General features: G+C 44.6%; 1 protein-coding gene across 1 annotated transcript in view; it reads left to right on the forward strand.

The window, feature by feature from the left end:
• Positions 1–21,997, forward strand: part of LOC129328755 (uncharacterized) — a 175,088-nt gene that overhangs the window by 32,010 nt on the left and 121,081 nt on the right. The window contains 1 exon segment of the mRNA XM_054978033.1: positions 1,451–3,853. Coding sequence (XP_054834008.1) covers positions 1,451–3,853 — 2,403 coding nt within the window.

Raw genomic sequence — 21,997 nt, forward strand, 5'->3', positions numbered from 1 at the left:
TCTCCTTGATCCCAGGCTGACATTCTAACCACTACCCCACACAGGCTCCGAGAATTTAGAGAACGTGTTTATACCCCTTGACTTTTTCCATGGAGGGGATGTTTTCCACCCTCCCTGTCTCTGTTACTGGCACTTCCCTTGCCTCTTATAAGTAAACTTCTGCTTCTGTTGCAAATAGGAGAAGGCTGGTGTAGAGCTGATCTGTGCCCGATTGGTCTCGTTTCCTTTGTTTTTGGCACTGCAAGTCCCACCATCATCTTGACGCAGGTGGCCTATTTTGAGATGCCTATTGTTTTTTGATGAATTCTGCCTTCCCATTTCAACCATGGCTTCCAATGCAAAAAGCAGGATTGGGACACAGGCTCTCTGGGGAATGCATGGTTCAGGACATTCCAGTTCCTTTCCTGTTCAGCAAAGCTTCGGGGAGGGGGGGCATCTCATTTTCCTCTGTATCCACTCCCCACACTATTTCCACTTCCCTTCCTCCAGGCACCCCCCATAACTGCCCCTTTTCTTGCTTCCTTCTCTCCTTCCCACTCACCAACCAATATACCTTTTGAGTGCCCTCCCAATGTTCAGCTATATTTATAAGGTATTTAACTTCATTCGTGCTGCACCCTTCTCCCAAATAGGAACCGAAAGCAGCTTACACATTTCTCCTCTCCTCCATTTTATTCTCTCATTATCCATGTGAGGTAGGTTCGCCTGGGTGAGTGTAAACCAGTGAGCTTCCCTGGTAGAACAGGGTCTTCCAGATCCTAGTTTAAAACTCTAACTACTTTACACTGGGCGAGTCATGCAACTCTTGTGGTCTCAGGTTACTCAGTTCTGCAGGCTCTGATGTCCTCCCTCAAAGACGAAACCACATTGCTGTAGTTCTGTCTGAAAGAACCCAAGGCGTGAAGGTGGCAATACTGTGTGGTTGCTTAGCAACAGCAACTGAGAACATTTTTTTCTTATAACCATAGGCACTACTACTATTATTTTGGGGTGTTTTAACCCCCCCCCATTTATTTTTTCTTTGTATTTCAGCTTTTCCTGCAAATTTGCATTTCTTTCAGGTATGTGGATAGACTGGTCTTGTCTGTCCACGGCTCCAGTCTCTGGATTTAACTCTACCCACATTTTTTTCCTTTCATGTAAAAAAAGCGATCAATAAAATTCAAGATTTTGTTAAACAAGGATTTCTTTTTCTAGCTTGTTTCTTTGTGCATCCTAGATCAATACAAAAACACATTAATTTTAAGAATAATTTTCTGCAGCAAACAATAAACTCCTCTTGTTATCTCTTTCTCCCTTTCCAAGACAGCTCAGCACATGGTTAGATAATGCTGAAATTTTTCTAGGTCCTTGGCTCTCACTGTAGAAAATATTCTTCACTTCTGATGGTACCTGATAACTCTTATTTTGTTCTTTTTCATTCTAATTTACTGCTCTCTCGCTTTTCCAGTTGCAGATAGAAGAGAGATGGCAAGTGAGATGGAACCAGGACGGGTGATTATAGAAAGAGAGGAAGATCTACATGTGGAAGAGAAATCTGGAGATCAGCAGGTACCAAAGAGACAATGCCGAGGGAAAATGGAAGCAAAGCAGAAGCAGAGGAAAGAATTGGTTGCCTCTCAGAGCAGGAAGATGCAGGAGGCCCCAATCCAAGATGAAAGGCTGACGAGAAAGAGAAGGCAGAAGAGACTTGACATAGAGGAAAGGTCCAGGTGCAAATACAATCTGAAAAAATATAAAAAATATGCAACCTGCCAGAAAGAATATAAAAGTTTTGAGCATGGACAGGGCTTTCACTGGAGTAGTGAACTAACTGTACATCAGAAGGCTCTCACAGGGGAGAAGCCATATAAATGTTTGGAGCGTAGAAAGAGCTTTTCTCAGAATGGCAGCCTAACTGTACATCAAAGAATTCACACAGGGGAGAAGCCATATAAATGCCTGGAGTGTGGAAAAAGCTTTTCTCGCAATCACTACCTTAATGAACATCAAAGGATTCACACAGGAGAGAAACCATATAAATGCTTGGAGTGTGGAAAGAGCTTTTCTCAGAATGGCAGCCTAACTTCGCATCAAAGAATTCACACAAGGGAGAAGCCATATAAATGCTTGGAGTGTGGAAAGAGTTTTTCTTGGAATGGCAGCCTAATTGTGCATCAAAGGATTCACACAGGGGAGAAGCCATTTAAATGCTTTGAGTGTGGAAAGAGCTTTTCTCGCAATGACAAGTTAACTGTGCATCAAAGGATTCACACAGGTGAGAAGCCATATAAATGCTTGGAATGTGGAAAGAGCTTCTTCGAGATTCGTATCCTAACTAATCATCAAAGGATTCATACAGGGGAGAAGCGGTATAACTGCTTGGATTGTGGAATGAGGTTTTCTCAAAATGGCCACCTAACTGTGCATCAAAGGATTCACACAGGTGAGAAGCCATATAAATGCTTCGAGTGTGGAAAGAGCTTTTCTCAGAATGGCAGCCTAACTGTACATCAAAGGATTCACACAGGTGAGAAGCCATATAAATGCTTGGAATGTGGGAAGAGCTTCTCTGAGTCTGGTGTCCTAACTGCGCATCAAAGGAGTCACACAGGGGAGAAGCCATATAAATGCTTGGAGTGTGGAAAGAGCTTTTCTCGGAGTAGCAACCTAACGGTACATCAAAGGATTCACACAGGCGAGAAGCCATATAAATGCTTGAAATGTGGAAAGAGCTTCTTTGAGACCGGTGCCCTAACTAGTCATCAAAGGATTCACACAGGCGAGAAGTCTTATAAATGCTTGGAATGTGGGAAGAGCTTCTCTGAGTCTGGTGCCCTAACTAAACATCAAAGGATTCATACAGGGGAGAAGCGGTATAAATGCTTGGAGTGTGGAAAGAGGTTTTCTCAAAATGGCCACCTAACTGTGCATCAAAGGATTCACACAGGAGAGAAGCCGTATAAATGCTTTGAGTGTGGAAAGAGCTTTTTTCAAAATGGCAGCCTAACTACACATCAAAGGATTCATACATGCGAGAAGCCATATAAATGTTTGGAATGTGGGAAGAGCTTCTCTGAGTCTGGTGCCCTAACTAAACATCAAAGGATTCATACAGGGGAGAAGCGGTATAAATGCTTGGAGTGTGGAAAGAGGTTTTCTCAAAATAGCCACCTAACTGTGCATCAAAGGATTCACACAGGAGAGAAGCCATATAAATGCTTTGAGTGTGGAAAGAGCTTTTTTCACAATGGCAGCCTAACTGCATATCAAAGGCTTCATACTGGGGAGAAGCCAAATAAATGCTTGGAGTGTGGAAAGAGCTTTTTTCAGAAGGGCAGCCTAACTGCACATCAAAGGATTTACACAGGCGAGAAGCCATATAAATGCTTGGAATGTGGGAAGAGGTTCTTTGAGACTCGTCTCCTAACTAAACATCAAAGGCTTCATACTGGGGAGAAGCCATATAAATGCTTGGAGTGTGGAAAGAGCTTTTTTCAGAAGGGCAGCCTAACTGCACATCAAAGGATTCACACAGGCGAGAAGCCATATAAATGCTTGGAATGTGGGAAGAGCTTCTCTGACTCTGGTGTCCTAACTAAACATAAGAGGATTCATACTGGGGAGAAGCCATATAAATGCTTGGAGTGTGGAAAGAGCTTTTCTTGCAATGACCGCCTAACTGCGCATCAAAGGATTCACACAGGGGAGAAGCCATATAAATGCTTGGAGTGTGGAAAAAGCTTTTCTTGGAATAGCAGCCTAACTGCGCATCAAAGGAGTCACACAGGAGAGAAGCCATATAAATGCTTGGAGTGTGGAAAGAGCTTTTCTCGGAATGGCTACCTAACTGCACATCAAAGGATTCACACAGGCGAGAAGCCATATGAATGATTGGAGAGTTGAAAGAGCTATGTTTGTGTCTTCTGTCTTAACTTACACCATAAGAAAGCCGTATAATTACTGTTAGATTTCTTCACATCAGTCTTTTTTTTTTAAATTTTTTTATTGGATTAGAAATATTTTAATGTCCATTACAATCAATTTCCTTTAAATATTCCAATTCTAACCCCCTCCCTTCCCCCCCCTTTTGTTGACTTCCAACAGTTTTCCAACCCCTTGTCTATTTTCCCCTACTCATTTCAAACTTATTTTACCTATTAAACATATACTTTCACTCTCTTCTAAGCTTACCTATTATATCACAATGCTGTCTCATTTCCCTTTCCATTTAACTTAACAACTGAGTAATACATAATAACTGAATAATACATTTCTGGCATATATTCTTCAATAATCATTTTGGTAGCCTATACTTTATCTTACTCATTCTGATCTCCTCTATATTGAACAAACAATTTGTTCCTCATTATACATAATTTTAAATACATTATAGACATTGCATACCTTCAATATAGGTCAATCAATTTAACCCATATATATCTTATCTTCATACTATTTTAGTTATCTAATTTCTCCATTATGCAACTCTGTCAGAGATAATCAATCACTTTAACTATACTTTGAACATAAGAACATAAGAACATAAGCAAAGCCATGTTGGATCAGGCCAGTGGCCCATCCAGTCCAACATTCTGTCACACACAGTGGCTAGAAAATCCAGTGCCATCTAAAGGACTGTCAGTGAGGCCAGGACACCAGAAGCCCTCCCACTGCCTTCCTTCCAGCACCAAGACAACAGAGCACCACCTCCCCACAAAGAGAATACCATCTATCTCCTGTGGCTAATAGCCACTAATGGACCTCTGCTCCATATATTTGTCCAGTCCCCTCTTGAAGCTGGCAATGCTTGTAGCTGCCACCACCTCCTGTGGCAACGAATTCCATGTGTTTATCACCCTTTGTGTAAAGTAGTATTTTCTTCTATCTGTTCTAACCCGACTGCTCAATAATTTCATAGAGTGCCCACGAGTTCTTGTATTGTGAGAAAGGGAGAAAAACACATCTTTCTCTACCTTCTCTAACCCGTGCATTATCTTGTAAACCTCTATCATGTCTCCCCTCAGTCGTCTTTTCTCCAGGCTAAAGAGCCCCAAGCGCCTCAATCTTTCCTCATAGGGAAAGTGTTCCAACCCTGTAATCATTTTAGTTGCCCTTCTCTGTACTTTTTCCAGTGCTATGATATCTTTTTTAAGGTGTGGCGACCAGAACTGTACACAGTACTCCAAATGAGGCCTCACCATCGATTTATACAGAGGCATTATGATACCGGCTGATTTGTTTTCAATCCCTTTCCTAATAACCCCTAGCATAGCATTAGCTTTTTTTATGGCAGTCGCACACTGTGCTGACGTTTTTAGTGAGTTATCTATCATGACTCCAAGATCTCTGTCTTGGTCAGTCTCCGCCAGTTCAGACCCCATCAACTTGTATTTATATTTTGGATTTTTGGTTCCAATGTGCATTACTTTGCACTTGGCTACATTGAACCTCATTTGCCACATGGATGCCCACTCCTCTAGCCTCGACAGATCCCTTTGGAGTGCCTCACAATCCTCTCTGGCTTTCACCACCCTGAACAATTTCGTGTCATCTGCAAATTTAGCCACTTCACTGCTTAATCCCAATTCCAAATCATTAATAAACAAGTTAAAAAGCATTGGACCCAATACCGACCCCTGTGGCACCCCACTGCTCACCACCCTCCACTGTGAGAAGTGCCCGTTTATACTCACTCTCTGTTTCCTATTAATTAGCCAGTTTTCGATCCACAAGAGGACTTGGCCCTTTATCCCATAGCTACTGAGCTTACTTAGGAGCCTTTGATGAGGAACTTTGTCAAAAGCTTTCTGGAAGTCAAGATAAACAATATCTATCGGGTCTCCCTTGTCCACTTGTTTGTTCACTCCCTCAAAGAACTCTAACAGATTGGTGAGACAAGATCTTCCCTTACAGAACCCGTGCTGAGTTTTCCTCATCAGCTTTTGGTCATCAATGTGCCCACTAATTTTATTTTTGATAATAGTTTCCACCAACTTACCCGGTATTGACGTCAGGCTGACTGGCCTGTAATTTCCCGGATCTCCCCTGGAACCTTTTTTAAAGATGGGGACAACATTAGCTACCTTCCAGTCCTCAGGAACAGATGCAGAGTTTAATGACAGATTACATATTTTTGTGAGGAGATCTACAAGTTCACACTTGAGTTCTTTCAGAACTCTTGGATGTATGCCATCTGGGCCCGGTGATTTATCAGTTTTTAAATTATCTAGCAGTCGCATAACCTCCTCTCTCGTCACCTCAATGTGACTCAGGTCTTTCAAAACCCCTCCCAAAGTCAGTGCTTCCGGAGTGGGCATGCACTTCTTATCTTCCACAGTGAAGACAGAAGCAAAGAACGCATTCAGCTTCTCGGCCATTTCCCTATCACCCTTTAGTAATCCTTTTACGCCTTGGTCATCCAAGGGCCCCACTGCCTCCCTAGCTGGTTTCCTACTTCTAATATATTTAAAGAATTGTTTATTGTTTTTCTTTATGTTCTTTGCAATATGCTCCTCATATTCCCTTTTTGCCTGTCTGATCACAGACTTGCACTTTTTTTGCCACAGCTTATGCTCCTTTTTATCAACCTCACTCCGACTAGTTTTCCACTGCCTAAAAGAATCCTTTTTACCTTTTACAGCTTCTATTACATTGCTTGTTAACCATGCTGGCCTTTTCCTAAACCTATTTGTGCCTTTCCTAACCAGCGGTATATATTTAATTTGAGCTTCCAGGATTGTAGTTTTAAATAGTCTCCAAGATTCCCCAAGTGTTTTGACCTTTTTTACTTTCCCTTTCAGTTTCTTCTTCACGTACCCCCTCATCTCAGAAAAGTTACCCCTTTTGAAGTTAAACATGGCTGTGTTGGTCTTATTTGGCAATTTCCTATTTATACATATGTTGTACTCAATAACATTATGGTCACTGTTCCCAAGTGGTGCAATCACATTTACATCTCTCACCAGGTCTTCAGCATTACTGAGGACCAAATCCAGGATCACCTCTCCCCTAGTAGGTTCTGTAACCATCTGTTCCATAGCACAGTCATTGAGACAGTCTAGAAACTCACTTTCTCTCCCCCGATTCGAACACCCATTGGCCCAGTCAATGTGTGGGTAGTTAAAATCACCCATTACAACACAGTTTTTTTGTTTAGCAGCCATCTTTAATCCTGTCATCATTTTATAATCCTCCTCTATTTTCTGATCTGGAGGGCGATAACAAACTCCCACAGTTAAGTTTCCATTTGGGCCCGTAATTTCAACCCATAGCATTTCCAGAAGCGAATCTAATTCAGTTACCTTCTCAATCTTACTGGAATGTATACCTTCTCTGACATATAGAGCCACCCCACCACCAACCCTTCCCTCCCTATCCTTCCGATATAATTTATATCCAGGAATCACCGTGTCCCACTGATTTTCCTCATCCCACCAAGTTTCTGATATGCCCACAATGTCTATGGATTCGCCCAACACTAAACATTCCAGCTCCCCAATTTTACCTCGGGCACTTCTAGCATTTGTATATAAACACCTGTAACTTCCCCGGCACACTTTGCCTCGAGACGTAGTTAGGTCATCTGCACTGTTTGTCTCCATCTCAGTTGACAACTCTAATCTATCTCCCTGTAGAAGTGTTATACCTAGCCCTTCATCTCTCTGAGATGAACCATCCTGAACCAGAGACACTTTATCTCTTGTCGGCTTTCCCCTAGCATTTAGTTTAAAAACTGCTCTGCCACCTTTTTGATTTTAAGTGCCAGCAGCCAGGTTCCTTCTCGGGACAAGTGGAGACCGTCTCTCTTGTACAGCTCCCGCTTGTCCCAAAAAGAATCCCAGTGCCTAACAAACTTGAACCCTTCCTCCCTACACCATCGTCTCATCCACGCATTGAGACTCCTGATCTGCGTTTGTCTCTCTGGCCCTGCGCGTGGAACAGGTAGCACTTCTGAGAAGGCTACCTTGGAGGTCCTGGCCTTGAGTCTCCTGCCTAACAGCCTAAATTTTTGTTCCAAGACCTCACGACTGCATTTCCCAACATCGTTGGTTCCAACATGGACCACGACCGCTGACTCTTCCCCAGCACTATCTACCAGCCTATCTATAACACGCGTAATGTCCGCTACCTTCGCACCAGGCAGGCAAGTCACCATACGGTCAGAACGCGGTTGTGCCACCCAGCTATCTACTTGTCTAAGGATCGAATCACCAACTACCAAGAGCCTCCCTCCCGCCCCACCCAGGGATGGTTCCTTGATGCGAAGGGAAACCTGCTCACCAACTGAAGAAGAGGTCCCTTCTGAGGGCATGTTCCCCTTATCCTCAGTACGGTGCCCTGATTCCACAAGATCCTCATTCTCCTTGACAACAAGAACGCTGCCATTTTTAGAGTGGGACACATCTATCCTGTCCCTGAGAATCTTGTCCTCGTGCCTATCTAACTGTCTCCGCTTCTCCAGGTCAGCCACCTTAGCCTCAAGGGTACGTACTCGTTCCCTGAGAACCAGGAGCTCCCTGCAGCGAGCACACATCCAGGACTTCTGACCAGAAGGCAGATAGTCATACATGTGACACTCAGTGCAATACACTGGAAAGCCCCCAACCCCCTGCTGGCATTCTGACTTCATTAATCTGTTTTAGGAATAGCACACTAAGAGGAAAGAAAATGGCTATGATCCCCCGGCTAAGAGCCACAGGCCAAGAGCCCTTTAGCTCTCGCCCTTTGGCTCGCGCCAAAGGCTCACACCCCTGCCCAGCAGTTGCCTTTTCAATGCAAAAGGTCACTTCCTGCTAAGCACAGGAGGTGAGCACAAAAGGGGTGTGTGTGGCTTGTACTCCAGCAACCCCCAGCAGCCTTACAAACACACTCACCCTCAAACACAATCAAGCCCAAACACACTCAGCCTCAAAACTACACTCAAATCAACACAAAACTACACACAAAAAGCCCCAAAGCTAGAGAGGACCACCCTTAGCTTCTCAGCTTAACTCACCACAGCCAAGAAAGGCAAAAAGCCCTTACCTCCTCTAGCAGCTGTAGACCATGTGCTCCTGAGCCCAGGTGACTCTGCTCAGGAGCACATGAATATATACTTTAAGCATAAGTCAATCAATTTGACCCATATTCTGTATATCACCATGTATTTTCCCCTCTTTTCCGATATTCATTCATTTTAATTATACAATTTCTCCATTATACCATTATCTGCCAGCAATGAGATTAATCAGTTTCTATCCCTATTAAAACTTATAATAACACCACTATTACTTAATACTATATATAATAGTCAAATAAAATAATTGCTTAGATATTTTTCAATTAACTCTCCCCCCCGGTATAGTCACTTCTCTCTTCTTTTGTTATATTTCAGTAATTTTCAAACTGCCATAGTTCTCCTCCCACCTCCCATTTTTTCACCAAGTATTGTTTCAGCTTCTCCCAGTCCGTGTTAAACTGTCCTGGATCAAGGTCTCTCAATCTTCTTGTCATTTTGTCCATCTCCGCCATGTACAGCAATTTGTAAATCCAATCCTCAATAGTTGGCACTTCTTGTACTTTCCACTTCTGCGCATACAAAAGTCTAGCCGCTGCCGTCATTTCTTCACATCAGTCTTGCAGCATCCTACGCATTTAGTCAAATGGAGTACTGAATACCGCTTGCAGGTTTCCAATTTTTTGTTTTGTAATGTTTGCCTATTATATTTTTAGATGGTTGGATACTTTTGTTTGTCTTAGGTAAAAACTGAACGGTTGCTTCATTTCTGGACAACGTTGATTGCATAGCTATTGCCTCAGTTTAGCTTATCTTTTGGGATCTCTGAGAAGGAATAAATCTAACTCATTTATCTTTGTCAGTGTGCTGGGAAGATCATCCCTGCTTTCCATGCAGTTGATGATGCAAGACTCTACTGTTTCGCTGGTTGAGCTATGTGGAACTGGACCACAACCAGAGATGATAATCCTGGGCCAGATTCAGGAGCACCTGGATATCTGCTATTCGTCACATGCCATCCCATGGCTTAGAAGGCTCTGCTTTAAGCACGTAATCTCCAGTTTGATAGTCTTGGCAGAAGTTGGTAGGAGGTTTTGGTTCCTCTTCTTAGCTGAGTAGACATAGATGAAAATCCAGTTTATCTTGTGGTAATGAATCGACCCTGTATGAGAATTTCTTCCCTCCACCCCATGATCCAGATAGATTAACCATCTGAAAATGAATTACACCTCCCTGATGGATTCCAGCCCGCTTCACTCATCTCGTAGCAGCTGGGAAAAGCAAGATTCAAGCCCAACAGCACCAGAAAGTACTCTCCAGTCTTGGAGCAAGCTCATTTAAAGTATAAATCCCCTATATATATGTATTCTCAAGTAATTTGTAAATCCATTTTCTATTCTTTCCACCTCTCTGTGTCATGTATGCCCTCTGCACAAACACCACGTTTATCTTATGTGCTCCTAGTAAAGCCTCTGGAGCTAGAAGGAGTTCTGAATGCCATTCACTAGTTGTCATTTGAAACCTCAGTGTGTGATCTCTGCCTTGAAGTTCAACGTTCTCTGATTTGAAGTTAAACAGTTTCCCTTTAGCGCAAACGTCCTTGAGACTCAGCTGCAACTACCTCAATTTGTGTCTTTCTGGGAACAGAGATGATTTCATGCTCTATCCATTATTGTAGCCTAAACTGTATTAATTTTTGTCTCTTAACTTTTGTGGCACATATATAACGGACCTCTAACCTGAGGGTGGGACTTTCCCCAATATCTGACTATACTTTCCATTCACATGTCACTTCTGCTATTTCCACTGTCCAAGCAACCTGAACTCATGGCTCTCTAATAAAAGTTACTTCAACCAAATCACCTGTGTGTTTGCTGGGGAGAATTAAGGGATCGAGCTGCCAGGGACTGACATTCTGCCTATCCGCCCATCTCGGATCAAGTTTATAATATTCTGTTTTGTGCCTCTGCATACAGACTCTTGGTGGCCCCTCTTTTTTAATTTTTGTTTATTAATATTAATATTAATAATATTTACAATACAAGATAGTTACAAAGCTTTTAAATATTCTTAGTGAAACTTTTGTGGTTTACAATATAAGATAGATAGTCTGAAATTTTTACAAAAAAGGTTAACTTTAGTCATAAACTTGTGCTTGAAAATTGTTAGAAAAAGGGCAATAATATGTAACTATCATTGAGTCATTACAACATTAGCAGACCAAATTCTTCTTCCCTCTCCCTCCCCCCTCTTTTCCCTCTAAAGATAGTTATCAACCATAAATTCTCCTGACTTTGTCTTCCCTCCCACCTCACCCCCTCCCTCTTCCCCAAACCCCACATATAGACAATCCTGACACGGTGACCTGTAGGTTATTGGTATAGAATACCGATTACAAGTGCAGGAAAAGACAATGAGGGCTAAGTGCAATTACCCCCTATCCCCCCTACCACCCCAATCCCCTATGGTATCTTAATTAACTGCTTTTTCATTAACTTCACAACATGAAAAGGAAGGACAGCGGCTGCCCCTCTTGTTGCCAGTTTGCAGGAGGGTGGGTTTGCCTCTCCCTGCCGGCTTGATGGGGGGCGGGTTTGTCCCTCCCCTCACGCAATCCAGGCGGCAAGGAGAAGGCGAGCGGCTGCCCCTCTTGCTGCCAGTTGAAAGTAGCAATGATGTCTCTGGGATACTTGTTCTTTCTGCTGTGTCTTATTCCCACTCTATAAGCATTTTCTATTTTTATTGTCTCATCTTCGTCTTCATTCCACTGCAGTTGCTTTATTAGCCATGATGCCAAAAGGTTAGGCAGACCTTCATTTGTATTAATATTTTCTTTAAATCCTCTAAATTTAACGTTCCTCTGTCGTATGGCCATTTCCAACCTTAATAAACTTTCCTATTGATAAGCATTTTTACGCTGAAGCTCTTTGACTTCTATCTGAGTTGCGTTGTTTATTTCTACCGCTTTATTAGCGTTCTGGGTTGCTTTTTTTATTTCGATTTTCATTTCAGCAAATTGTGCTGTAAATTGCTGTGAGAACATTTTTATGTTGTCAAGCAGATTTTGTTCCATTTGTCTTATTAATTGGGAAAAGCTGTCCTGTTGGGAGGGTGAGCTTATATCGGCAGTTTTAGTTGCGCCCGCCATTTTGTCTTCCACTCCTTGCTGCCTCCCAGGCTCTAGTGCTGCTTCCTGGCTCGGAAAAAAGTTCTGTAAGTTTTTTACTGCCTTTACCTGGTGCCGCGTTTTCTCTGACATCTGCTTTTCCATAATTAGTGCGTTTCTTTTCATTGTGACTATTTTAAAAGGGGAATAGGAGGGGGGGATGGAGCTCTTGCACTAAGCGTCCTTCCTCCTCTCCTTTGATGCTGCGCCCTGTTGCTGGCCCCTCTTTATAATACCCCCTCAGCTTCTGAATGGGAGGGAAGGTGTGGCTGACTTTGCTTCTCACTTGTATCTTACAAAGGTAGCTTTGGCTTGTGAAAGCTTATACCCTGGAAAAATGTGTGGCTTTTTAAAGTGCTACTGGCCTTAAATTTTGTTTTACTGCTTCAGAACAACCCAGCTACCTCCCTGAAACTCTGTCCATCACCTGTGTACTCTTCATTGCTATGCGAGAGGCTAACGAGAAGTCAATATTGTCCCTAGCTAGAGAGTTCATTCATTTTCTTGATCTAGTTTACCACTTTGTTAAATAGATTGATCCTTAGTTCTTTCATTGATAAGATTACTATATTTTTCCTGGGGCCCATTATATATCTTCAATATAAACAAAAGGCCGTACCCATCTGTGGCAGGCATAAAACCTCAGAAAATAATGGCAGATGGCACAAAATTGCAGTGCCAGGCACAAAAGGAATGGAAGATTCTGGACCAGGCAATCCCTAAGCAAGAAAGGGTCAATGTGGGTTCACTTTCCAAATGAAACTGGGGACCAGGTTCAATCATGTGTTCCACTGTGTATTCCCTGGATTACTTGTGTGACTTGATCACACAAGTAATGTGTAACATCCTGTATTTAACAGGAGAAGTTTTCTCAGAACAATAGCCGTGTGGGGATGTGTAGGCTGAGAGCGGAATCTCAGTTATTCTTTTTGAGGGAGAGTGAAAAGTTCCTTGGCATAGTTTTATAACTCCCCGTCATACACACACTCCTTAATTCGTACTCATTTTAAAATTTAAAAACCCCAGCTTCTTATCCTTTCTTCTTAGGGGAAGATGCACCCATCTCTCTTCCAGCTCTGTGGTTCTGAGAAGAGGGAGTGAGAACTGGTGCCATTTGCATTATCTCCCCTCTCCCCCCACCCAGCAATGCTTAATTCAAACATGCACAAGATTCACACCTGAGAATATCCTGGGGAACCCATTCCTATTGCCCAAGGAGGAACAGCCTAGACAGGAAGTGGTGGGAGCCCCGCAGCGTATGTTGGACTCATCCCCCGGCACTGTCTCTAGCCACACAAGCGAACAGAACCTGAGTGCTGCCTCCATGCTCACCTGGCTCTGCATCTGTACCAGTGCTCCCAGCCCAGCTTTTCTGGGCTTTTGATCACCAGGCTCAGCCTGCAGGGTAGGACAGCCCTCAGCAGGAAAGCACTGAGTCAGAGGGGAGGATGCAGGGCTTGCAGAAGCTGCTTTGTTGGGCCAGGCACTAGAGGGAAAGGGGGTTGGGGGGAGAAAGGAGCTGGCTGGAAGCTGGTTCCCTCTCAGGGGCAGGTGGCTGCAGGGAAGTGGGGAGTCTGGGCCTGCAGCACAGGGCAGCACAGCCACCACGTTGTCTCTGTTCCTTTGGCCCATGTCTCTTCAGCCGTCAATGGCTGCCTTCACCCCATGCCTTCTGCGTGACGGTGCCCTGCAGCTGCTGCTCATGCATTCTGGCCAAGGCAGCTGGCTGGGCAGGCACGGTGGGTTCCCCGTCAACCGCATTCTCTGGTGACCCCTCAGCCTGACTGTAGCTCCCCATGCTTTCCTACTTGGAGACAAGAAGTAGGAAAAGTATTATTTTCTGGTCAGCAAGGACAAACACGAGGCAGGCCAGTGAAGAACAGGCAGCTTGCTCCCTAGAGCCATGGTGGAAGCTGTTGTTTATTGTGCTTTATTGTATTTTATAGTATATTCATTGTTGTCTATGTATTTATGTATTTATTGATGTTTAAAAGGAGGATTCTTCTTCTTGCTAGTAATGAGAATAGGGTCGGGGTAGTTCCACCCTGAAACACATCCAGGGGGCTTCAAACAACAACGGACCCTCCAGCCAGCCCAGCCCAGCTCCCCCCCTCCTCTTTCGCGCCCACTCCCTCTTTTCAAGCGTCTCTTTCCCGCTCATCCCGACACCCATCCTTGCCCAAGAGCGCTTCAGGAAATGGTGAATCCGCCTCTCCTCTCTCGCCAAACCATGAAAAGACGCCCTTCAGCCCCTCCGATACAAGGCGAGGGGAGTCACGGCTTCGCCCCGGAGCTCCCGCAGTTGCCTCGCCCTTGAAGGGAAACATTCAGCCCCCTTCAGGCGTCCAAGCTGGAAAAGCGCAGTGCCCGGCAGGAGTGCAACAGACCCGGGAGATCTGGAGAGGTTTCCGCCCCGTCGCCGCGCGTCTCTCTCCGGATCTCTCCAGCGGGCCTCTCCTGCAGTGTGCCGCCAGGTGAAGCGGCACAGAAGAGCTAAGAAACCCCCTCCCCCAAGTTCCCAAATCCAGTTGGGGGGTCTGGTGGTCACAGAGAACTACAATTCCCAGAAGGCTCAGCGAGCCCCAGCGAGGGGACATTGTTTCTTAGAGAGAGAGGAGAAGGCGAGTGGGGCGCCATGGAGCTCGGCGGGGCCTCTCCTCCTCCTCTGCGCCCCTTCCCTCGGCCGGAGGGAGGCTTTGGCTTCGGCGCGTCTGCAGGGGAGGTGAGTTTCGGGCTGCATGGAGGGATCTCGGGCGGGGAGAGAAAAGACACGTGTGAATGGGAGGAAGCGAGAAGGGCTGGAGGGAGCAGCGCAGAGCAGGGCGGCTTCCCGGGCGGGAGGGCTGCGGGGGCGCCTGCCTGTGTCGCCCCCTCCCTGCAAGCGGCCTGGGCGGGCGATGTCACTCTGAGCGTCTGGACGGACCGCTGCGCTGACCCGGAGGCTCCGTCGATCTCAGGGCCCCGAAGGTTTAGAGCCAGAGGAGCTCTTTGTGCCTACGGGCTCCGCGGGCGAAGAGGCCTTTGGCCACGTTGGGCTCCTCCACTGCAACTCTTTTCAGCACACGCTTTCCCTTCCTCTGAGTCCAAAGAGCTTCACCCTCCCAAAGAACTCCGACATGACCGTCGCAAACTCGTTTAAGAGCCCAAGGGAGGTATCGTTGCTGCTAGAGAGGCAAGTTCAGGCATTTGGGCAAAAAATGCCTCCTTCCAACTCAGTCTGTCCCACAAGATGGCCCCCTGCCCCCTGCCTTGACTCCGCCCGTGTGGTCGCTCCCCTGTAATGCACTCTGCTGAGATCTCTGCCCAGAGTCAGCTCTGCGTCTACAGTTGGTGCTGAGTTCCACTGCTTGGTTATTGCGATTATTATGATTATTGTTTATTAATAGTCCACCTTTCTAACTGGTATCCAAGGTAGAGTGCAAGTGAAATACAATATAATCAAGAGTTAGGGCTTTCACTGAGCACAAAAAATAAAATAATGGAGACTAATGAAGGGCATCCTGTCAAAAGGATACAACAGGGTATGGGTGCAGAAAATTTGAAAATAAGCATAAAACCAAGCACAGAGATGTAATCTATTTGAACCAAAGCATAACTAATTTCCATGGCATGTTTTAGCAGGATGAAAACCCTTGTAGGCAAGTATCTACATCAGCAGGCAGAACCCAGTAGCATAGCGCTTAGTCCCTGTCCCTTCCGCAGGATGCCTCTGAGTTCTTTCTTATGACACATTTTTGTAATCTGGGTAGAAAGCCCTCCTGAATACTTCAGTGGCAACTGAGCCACTGTCCATGGCCTGCTAGCACTGCTATCCGCCTCCCACCATCCCTGGAGGGCTTGGCTCACACTCTATGTCACTGCCTCCACTCACTGATTTGTACACCGCCTGACTGAGGGGCAGTGAGACCCCTCCGGCTGAATTTCTGTACTGGGAAGTGAATTACCCAATCTTTGGTTTGGCCCTGGAGAATTGGCAACCTACTGAGGTCTAGCCTTATCAGTTTCTCCCAGGCTCCCTCCCTTCTTGTAGCGTGCCGAGTGGGGGAGGTTACGTAGTCAGAGCACCACAAGGTTCTTTATATTCAAAAAAAGTATAATTTATTAACTATATACAGAGCACTATATACAAAGAAGGTAAAGGCACAACACATAGGGGTAGACCCCCCTTTTCAGAACACATAGGACAGGAAATTAAACTGAAGAGAACCGCCTTAAGGGGTGGTGGTCTCAGGGAAGGTTCACTCTTTCTTTCCATTCTGCTGCCTCCCAGGCCCTCCACATTTAGGGCCTAGGCAACCTGGTTTCACCCAGCAGCAGGAGCCTCTCCTTCTTCAACCAAGAAGGTGACTGGCTTTTCCTCTCAGGATCGGCTGAGTCTCCTTATTTTTCCCACCCTTTCTTGGTCTGGGGCAGCTGGGACTTGTAGTCCAGGAAGAAGGGCGTCCCACACCAAGACTCCTGCAGGCCTCTCCCTGGCCCCACAGCCCATCAGACCTCATGGGGAACATTTCTTCCCCTTTCTTTAAAGACAGATTAAACAGCAACTGGCACTCATTTCACCCCTGGTAACCATTTCGTTACAGCGAGAAAAGCTCTTTCCACATGCCAAACATTTATATAACTTTTCTTCTTTGTGAATCCTTTGATGCAGTTAGGTGGCTATTGCAAGAAAAACACTTTCCACATGCCAAGCAATTATATGGCTTCTGCCCTGTGTGAATCCTTTGATGCTTAGTTAAGCTGCCATTATCAGAAAAGCTCTTGCTGCACTCCAAGCATTTATATGGCTTCTCCCCTGTGTGAATCCTTTGATGTCTAGTTAGGTGGCTATTGCGAGAAAAGCTCTTTCCACACTCCAAGCATTTATATGGTTTCTCCCCTGTGTGAATCCTTTTATGGACAGTTAGGTGGCTACTGTAAGAAAAGCTCTTGCCACACTCAAATCATTTATATGGTTTCTCCCCTGTGTGAATCCTTTGATGTGCTGTTAGGTTGCCACTCCGAGAAAAGCTCTTTCCACACTCCAAGCATTTATATGGCTTCTCCCCTGTGTGAATCCTTTGATGTGCTGTTAGGTTGCCACTCCGAGAAAAGCTCTTTCCACACTCCAAGCATTTATATGGCTTCTCCCCTGTGTGAATCCTTTAATGCACAGTCAGGTTGCCATTGCGAGAAAAGTTCACCAGGCAAAAGGCAACACATCTAGTCCCCAAGACTGCAAGACCAGATGCAATCCAAATTTCTTGCCATTTTTTTGATATATTGGATTCTTATAGTCCATTGACTGGCGAGTGGGATTCTTCTTTCTTTCTTCAATGCGCAGGGAGAGGAATAAATGAAAAACGGGGCAATCTTTTCTTCTTTCAGAGATCAGCAGTGTCCTTTCAGGAGGTAGCTGTGTTCTTCACGGAGGAGGAATGGGCTCTGCTGGATCCAGGCCAAAGAAAACTCTACTGGGAAGTGATGGAGGAAAATTACAATACCGTAGCCTCCATTGGTAAGGATTTTCTCCCTTACGTTGTGAATAAAGAAGAGAAGCAAGGGGGTGGCATCTTCCTTTGGCCCTCTTTGATTTCAGGACATCCTTTCATTTGCCGTAGAGGAAAGCAACAGACATCCCAGACCTGGGGATTCAATAGCCCCAGATTATGAAAGCATTAGATATATTCATGCTGTAAAGAGAAATGTGTTTATGAAGAGGTCCATGTTCAGGAGAGATGGAGGATAACCAGTTTGATTCACGCTAGCAAATCCCTGCAACTCCTGTTTCCGTCTCTGGCCTTTCTCTGCTTGTAATTCAGGCAGCATCCTGAGTATTCGAAGATGGGTACCTTAAAAATTAGTGGGACACTCATACTACTAGACCACACTGCCATTGATAGCTCAGAGAAGTGGCTAACTCCCCCCACCTTTTCCTTTTCCCATTTATTATAGAGGAGCCCACCCTTTCTCGCTCCATTTTCCAACCCCACGCCTTCCTCATTTGCAGTATCATTTTCCTAGAGATGGTCCCACTCAGGATATTTAAGAACAGTCGTTCTTGGTGTTGTGTCCTGCTGATCTCCCTCCCCCCTTCCGAACCCCACCCTCGCTGGGAATTTCCCAGCTCGTACTTGACATGTCTAGCTCTGCCTCACAACAGGAATTACATCAATATTAGATGAAGGAACAGCATCAGAGATGATCCTTTCCCAGCCTCCTGCAGGCACAATTAGATGTATAACAAATGCCAGACCCCTTTTCTTCCCTGCAGGGGCCCAAGTGGCTTACCTTGTTCTTTCCTCCACTTTATCCTTACAACAACCCTGTGAAGTAGGCCAGGCTGGGAATGTGAACCAGTCACTTTCAAAGGCAAACTGGGGATTTGAATGTGGACCTTCAAGATCCTAGTCAGACATCCTACCCACCAAACTTCAATACCTCAGGGACACGCTTAAGCCTCCTTTCTTTTGTAAAGAAGGAGATATTTTCCACACTCCCTTTCTGTGCTTTCTTTCATGCGTATGGGGGGAAAAAGCGGCTCACATTGTTCTCTTCCCCTCCATTTCATCCTTACAACAACCTTGTGAGGTAGTTCTGGCTGAGAATATGTGCCAAACCCAAAGCCAGCTAGGAACTTTCCATGGCCAGGTGGGGATTCAATCCCTGCTCTCCTTGATCGCAGCCGATGTTCTAACCACTACTGTACACAGTCTCTGACATTTTAGGGAACTGGTTAAACCCCTTGAGTTTTTCCACAGAGGGGATATCTTCCTCTCTCCCTGTCTGTGTTGCTGGCACGTCCCTGGCCTCTTGTAAGTAAACTTCTACTTGTATTGCAAATAGTAGAGGGCCGTTGCTGTCAGGATTGGATGTTGAAACCCGGCGATGCAGTGTGTCAACTTTAGGGGAAATATCTAGGGCCACTCAAACTGTTGAGTCTAATTAACGATGTAACCGTGGAGCCGGACCCACCTAAGAACTCGAGACAAGTACACCCAGTGTTCCATTTCAGCCTTTTGAAGAAGGACCTTGGACTGGACAAATGGCATCCAGAACAGTGGCTCTGCCACCTATCATGGCTGGGGGACAACCACACCAGGAAGTTAAACAGATATTGGACTCTTAAATGGAAGAGACGCATGTTGTTTTACTTAATACAATGGAAGCATTTTGACAAGAGCCAGACTGAGTGGGTCAGAGCTACTGATGTTAATGCTGATAGGTTGGTGGAGGCCTTCCACAAGAAATACCTGGACAAGCTGGTTGCCTTTGGGGAGGGGGGATGGAATGTCAGGGTTGTGGCCCCTGACATGTTCTGGGAAGATTGGGGGCTGTAGACATCATTTTCTGTGATTCCCTACAACAGACTTTGGGAGGGCTTGAGAGCGGCTTGGGAAACAGTGAGATACTAAGAAGGAAAGTAGCTATCAGCGTTGTCAAGGAGAGGAGCCTGAGAACTGAAAGACAACAGCAACAACAACCGTATCTCTTTTTCTCTTTCTTCTGCTTAGTTGGGAACTTAGGAACCTAGTTAACAGGGGCGAGGGGCTAGGAGTAGAATAGGTGGGGCTTGAAGGGTTTATTATACCTAGTAGAAGGGAAAGTGGGTATTCCTGACAAGGAAATGTCTATTGTACTGGACTCCTAGATTATCAATAAATCTTTAACTCATAGATCCAGAGGAGTTAGCCGTGTTAGTCTGTAGTAGCAAAATCAAAAAGAGTCCAGTAGCACCTTTAAGACTAATCAATTTTATTGTAACATAAGCTTTCGAGAATCACAGTTCTATGTATTGTCAAAGGCTTTCACGGCCGGAGAACGATGGTTGTTGTGGGTTTTCCGGGCTGTATTGCCGTGGTCTTGGCATTGTAGTTCCTGACGTTTCGCCAGCAGCTGTGGCTGGCATCTTCAGAGGTGTAGCACCAAAAGACTGAGATCTCTCAGTGTCACAGTGTGGAAAAGATGTTGGCAGGTCATTTGTATCTACTCAGGAGGGGTGGGGTTGAGCTGAGTCATCCTGTAAGAGTTTCCCAGGGTGTGGAATGCTAATGGAGGGAGGCTTCACTGTATCCTGAGGAGGTTCTTTTGCATATGGATTGGTGCTTGATGTGCTAATCTTCTCTGCAGGGCTATTGTCGAGTATAGAGTGTTCTCTATACAATCACAGTGTTCTCTATACAATCACAGTTCTCTTCGTCAGATGCATGGAGGGCAAAAAGAAACTGGTCAGATATAGAGGAGAGGGGAGGGTGGAGTAGATGCAAACAGCTCCTTCTGATATGGAGATGCAAACAGCTCCTGGTATGGAGATTGGTTTGCTTCTGTTAAGGAAATCAGTTACCTCTGATAATGAGATAACCATTCATAGTCCCTATTCAGTCCCAGCTCGACAGAGTCAAATTTACATATGAATTCCAATTCAGCAGCTTCCCATTGGATTTTGTTTTTGAAAGGTTTCTGTTGAACCACAGCGACCTTTAAGTCTTTGGTGGAATGTCCTGGTAGATTGAAGTGTTCTCCAACCGGTTTCTGGACGTTGCCATTTCTAATGTCACATTTGTGTCCATTTATTCTTTTGCGTAGAGGTTGGCTGGTTTGTCCAATGTACAGAGCAGATGGACATTTTTGGCACATGAGGGCATATATCACATTGGAGGATGAGCAGCTGTAAGAGCCAGAGACAGTGTAGTTGATGCCATTGGGCCCTGTAATTGTATTTCCTGGGTAGATATAAGGGCAGAGCTGGCATCTGGGTCTGTTGCAGGGCCTGGTATGTGTTCTGGTGACTCTGCTAGCCGATTCATGATTGTAAGTGAGAAGTTGTTTAAGGTTGGGGGGCTGTCTGTAGGCAAGGAGAGGTCTTCCACCCAGGGCTTCTGAGAGAGAGGTATCATTTTCCAGGATGGGTTGTAGCTCACTGATGATACGTTGGATGGGTTTGAGCTGGGAACTATAGGTGACAACCAGTGGTGTTCTGTTATTAGTTTCTTTAGGTTTGTCCTGGAGCAGGCTGTTTCTGGGTATTAGTCTGGCCCTGTTTTTTTTTTTTTTAGAAAAAATTTTTATTGGGTTAGAATCAATTATTTATACATTACATACAATTCTCCCATTTTCCATTTCTAACCCCCTCCCTTTCCCCCCCTTTTTTTTTGTTGACTTCCAACAGTTTTCCAACCCTTTGTCCCTTTTCCCTTACTCTTTTTAGATTCCTCTATCTAACAAATATATAATCTCCCATTTATTCTAAGCAATACATCCTTAACTATATTTTAATACTCTATACCCAAACTATGAGTCATTATTTCCATATTGGATAAACAATTTATCCCATTTCCCATAGTTCCGATTTCAAATATTTCTATAAATCATGAACCATGTAAATCATATATTCATTTAAATCAAACAATTTGACTTATGTTCTATATATTACTCATTCTATCTTCATCTTTCTATTTTAGTTATATTTAATTACTTTAATATTTCTATTTCCCTTCAATAATAATTCTATATAACTAACGTCACATAATCAATCAATTTGACTCATATATATCTTCAAATAAACATATTCAGTTTGGTGCATTATACCAGTTACCAAAAAGAAAACATTATTAGTTAATCAATCCTTACAATTAGCCCTTATGGTTAATTATTTTCTATCGATATTCTGTTTATTAATCTGTATATATCCAAATATATGTCAATCTATTAATCTAACTGCCTAGAAATTCATGTTTGTCTCTTCTCCCCCCCGGTAAAGTCACCCCCCTCTGCATTTTATTATACTTCAGTAGTTCTCAAACTGCCACAGTTCTCCTCCCACCTCCCATTTCTTCTCCAAATATTGTTTCAGCTTCTCCCAGTCTGTGTTAAAC

Source organism: Eublepharis macularius, chromosome 4 (assembly GCF_028583425.1).
Source record: "Eublepharis macularius isolate TG4126 chromosome 4, MPM_Emac_v1.0, whole genome shotgun sequence".
Lineage (NCBI taxonomy): Eukaryota > Metazoa > Chordata > Lepidosauria > Squamata > Eublepharidae > Eublepharis > Eublepharis macularius.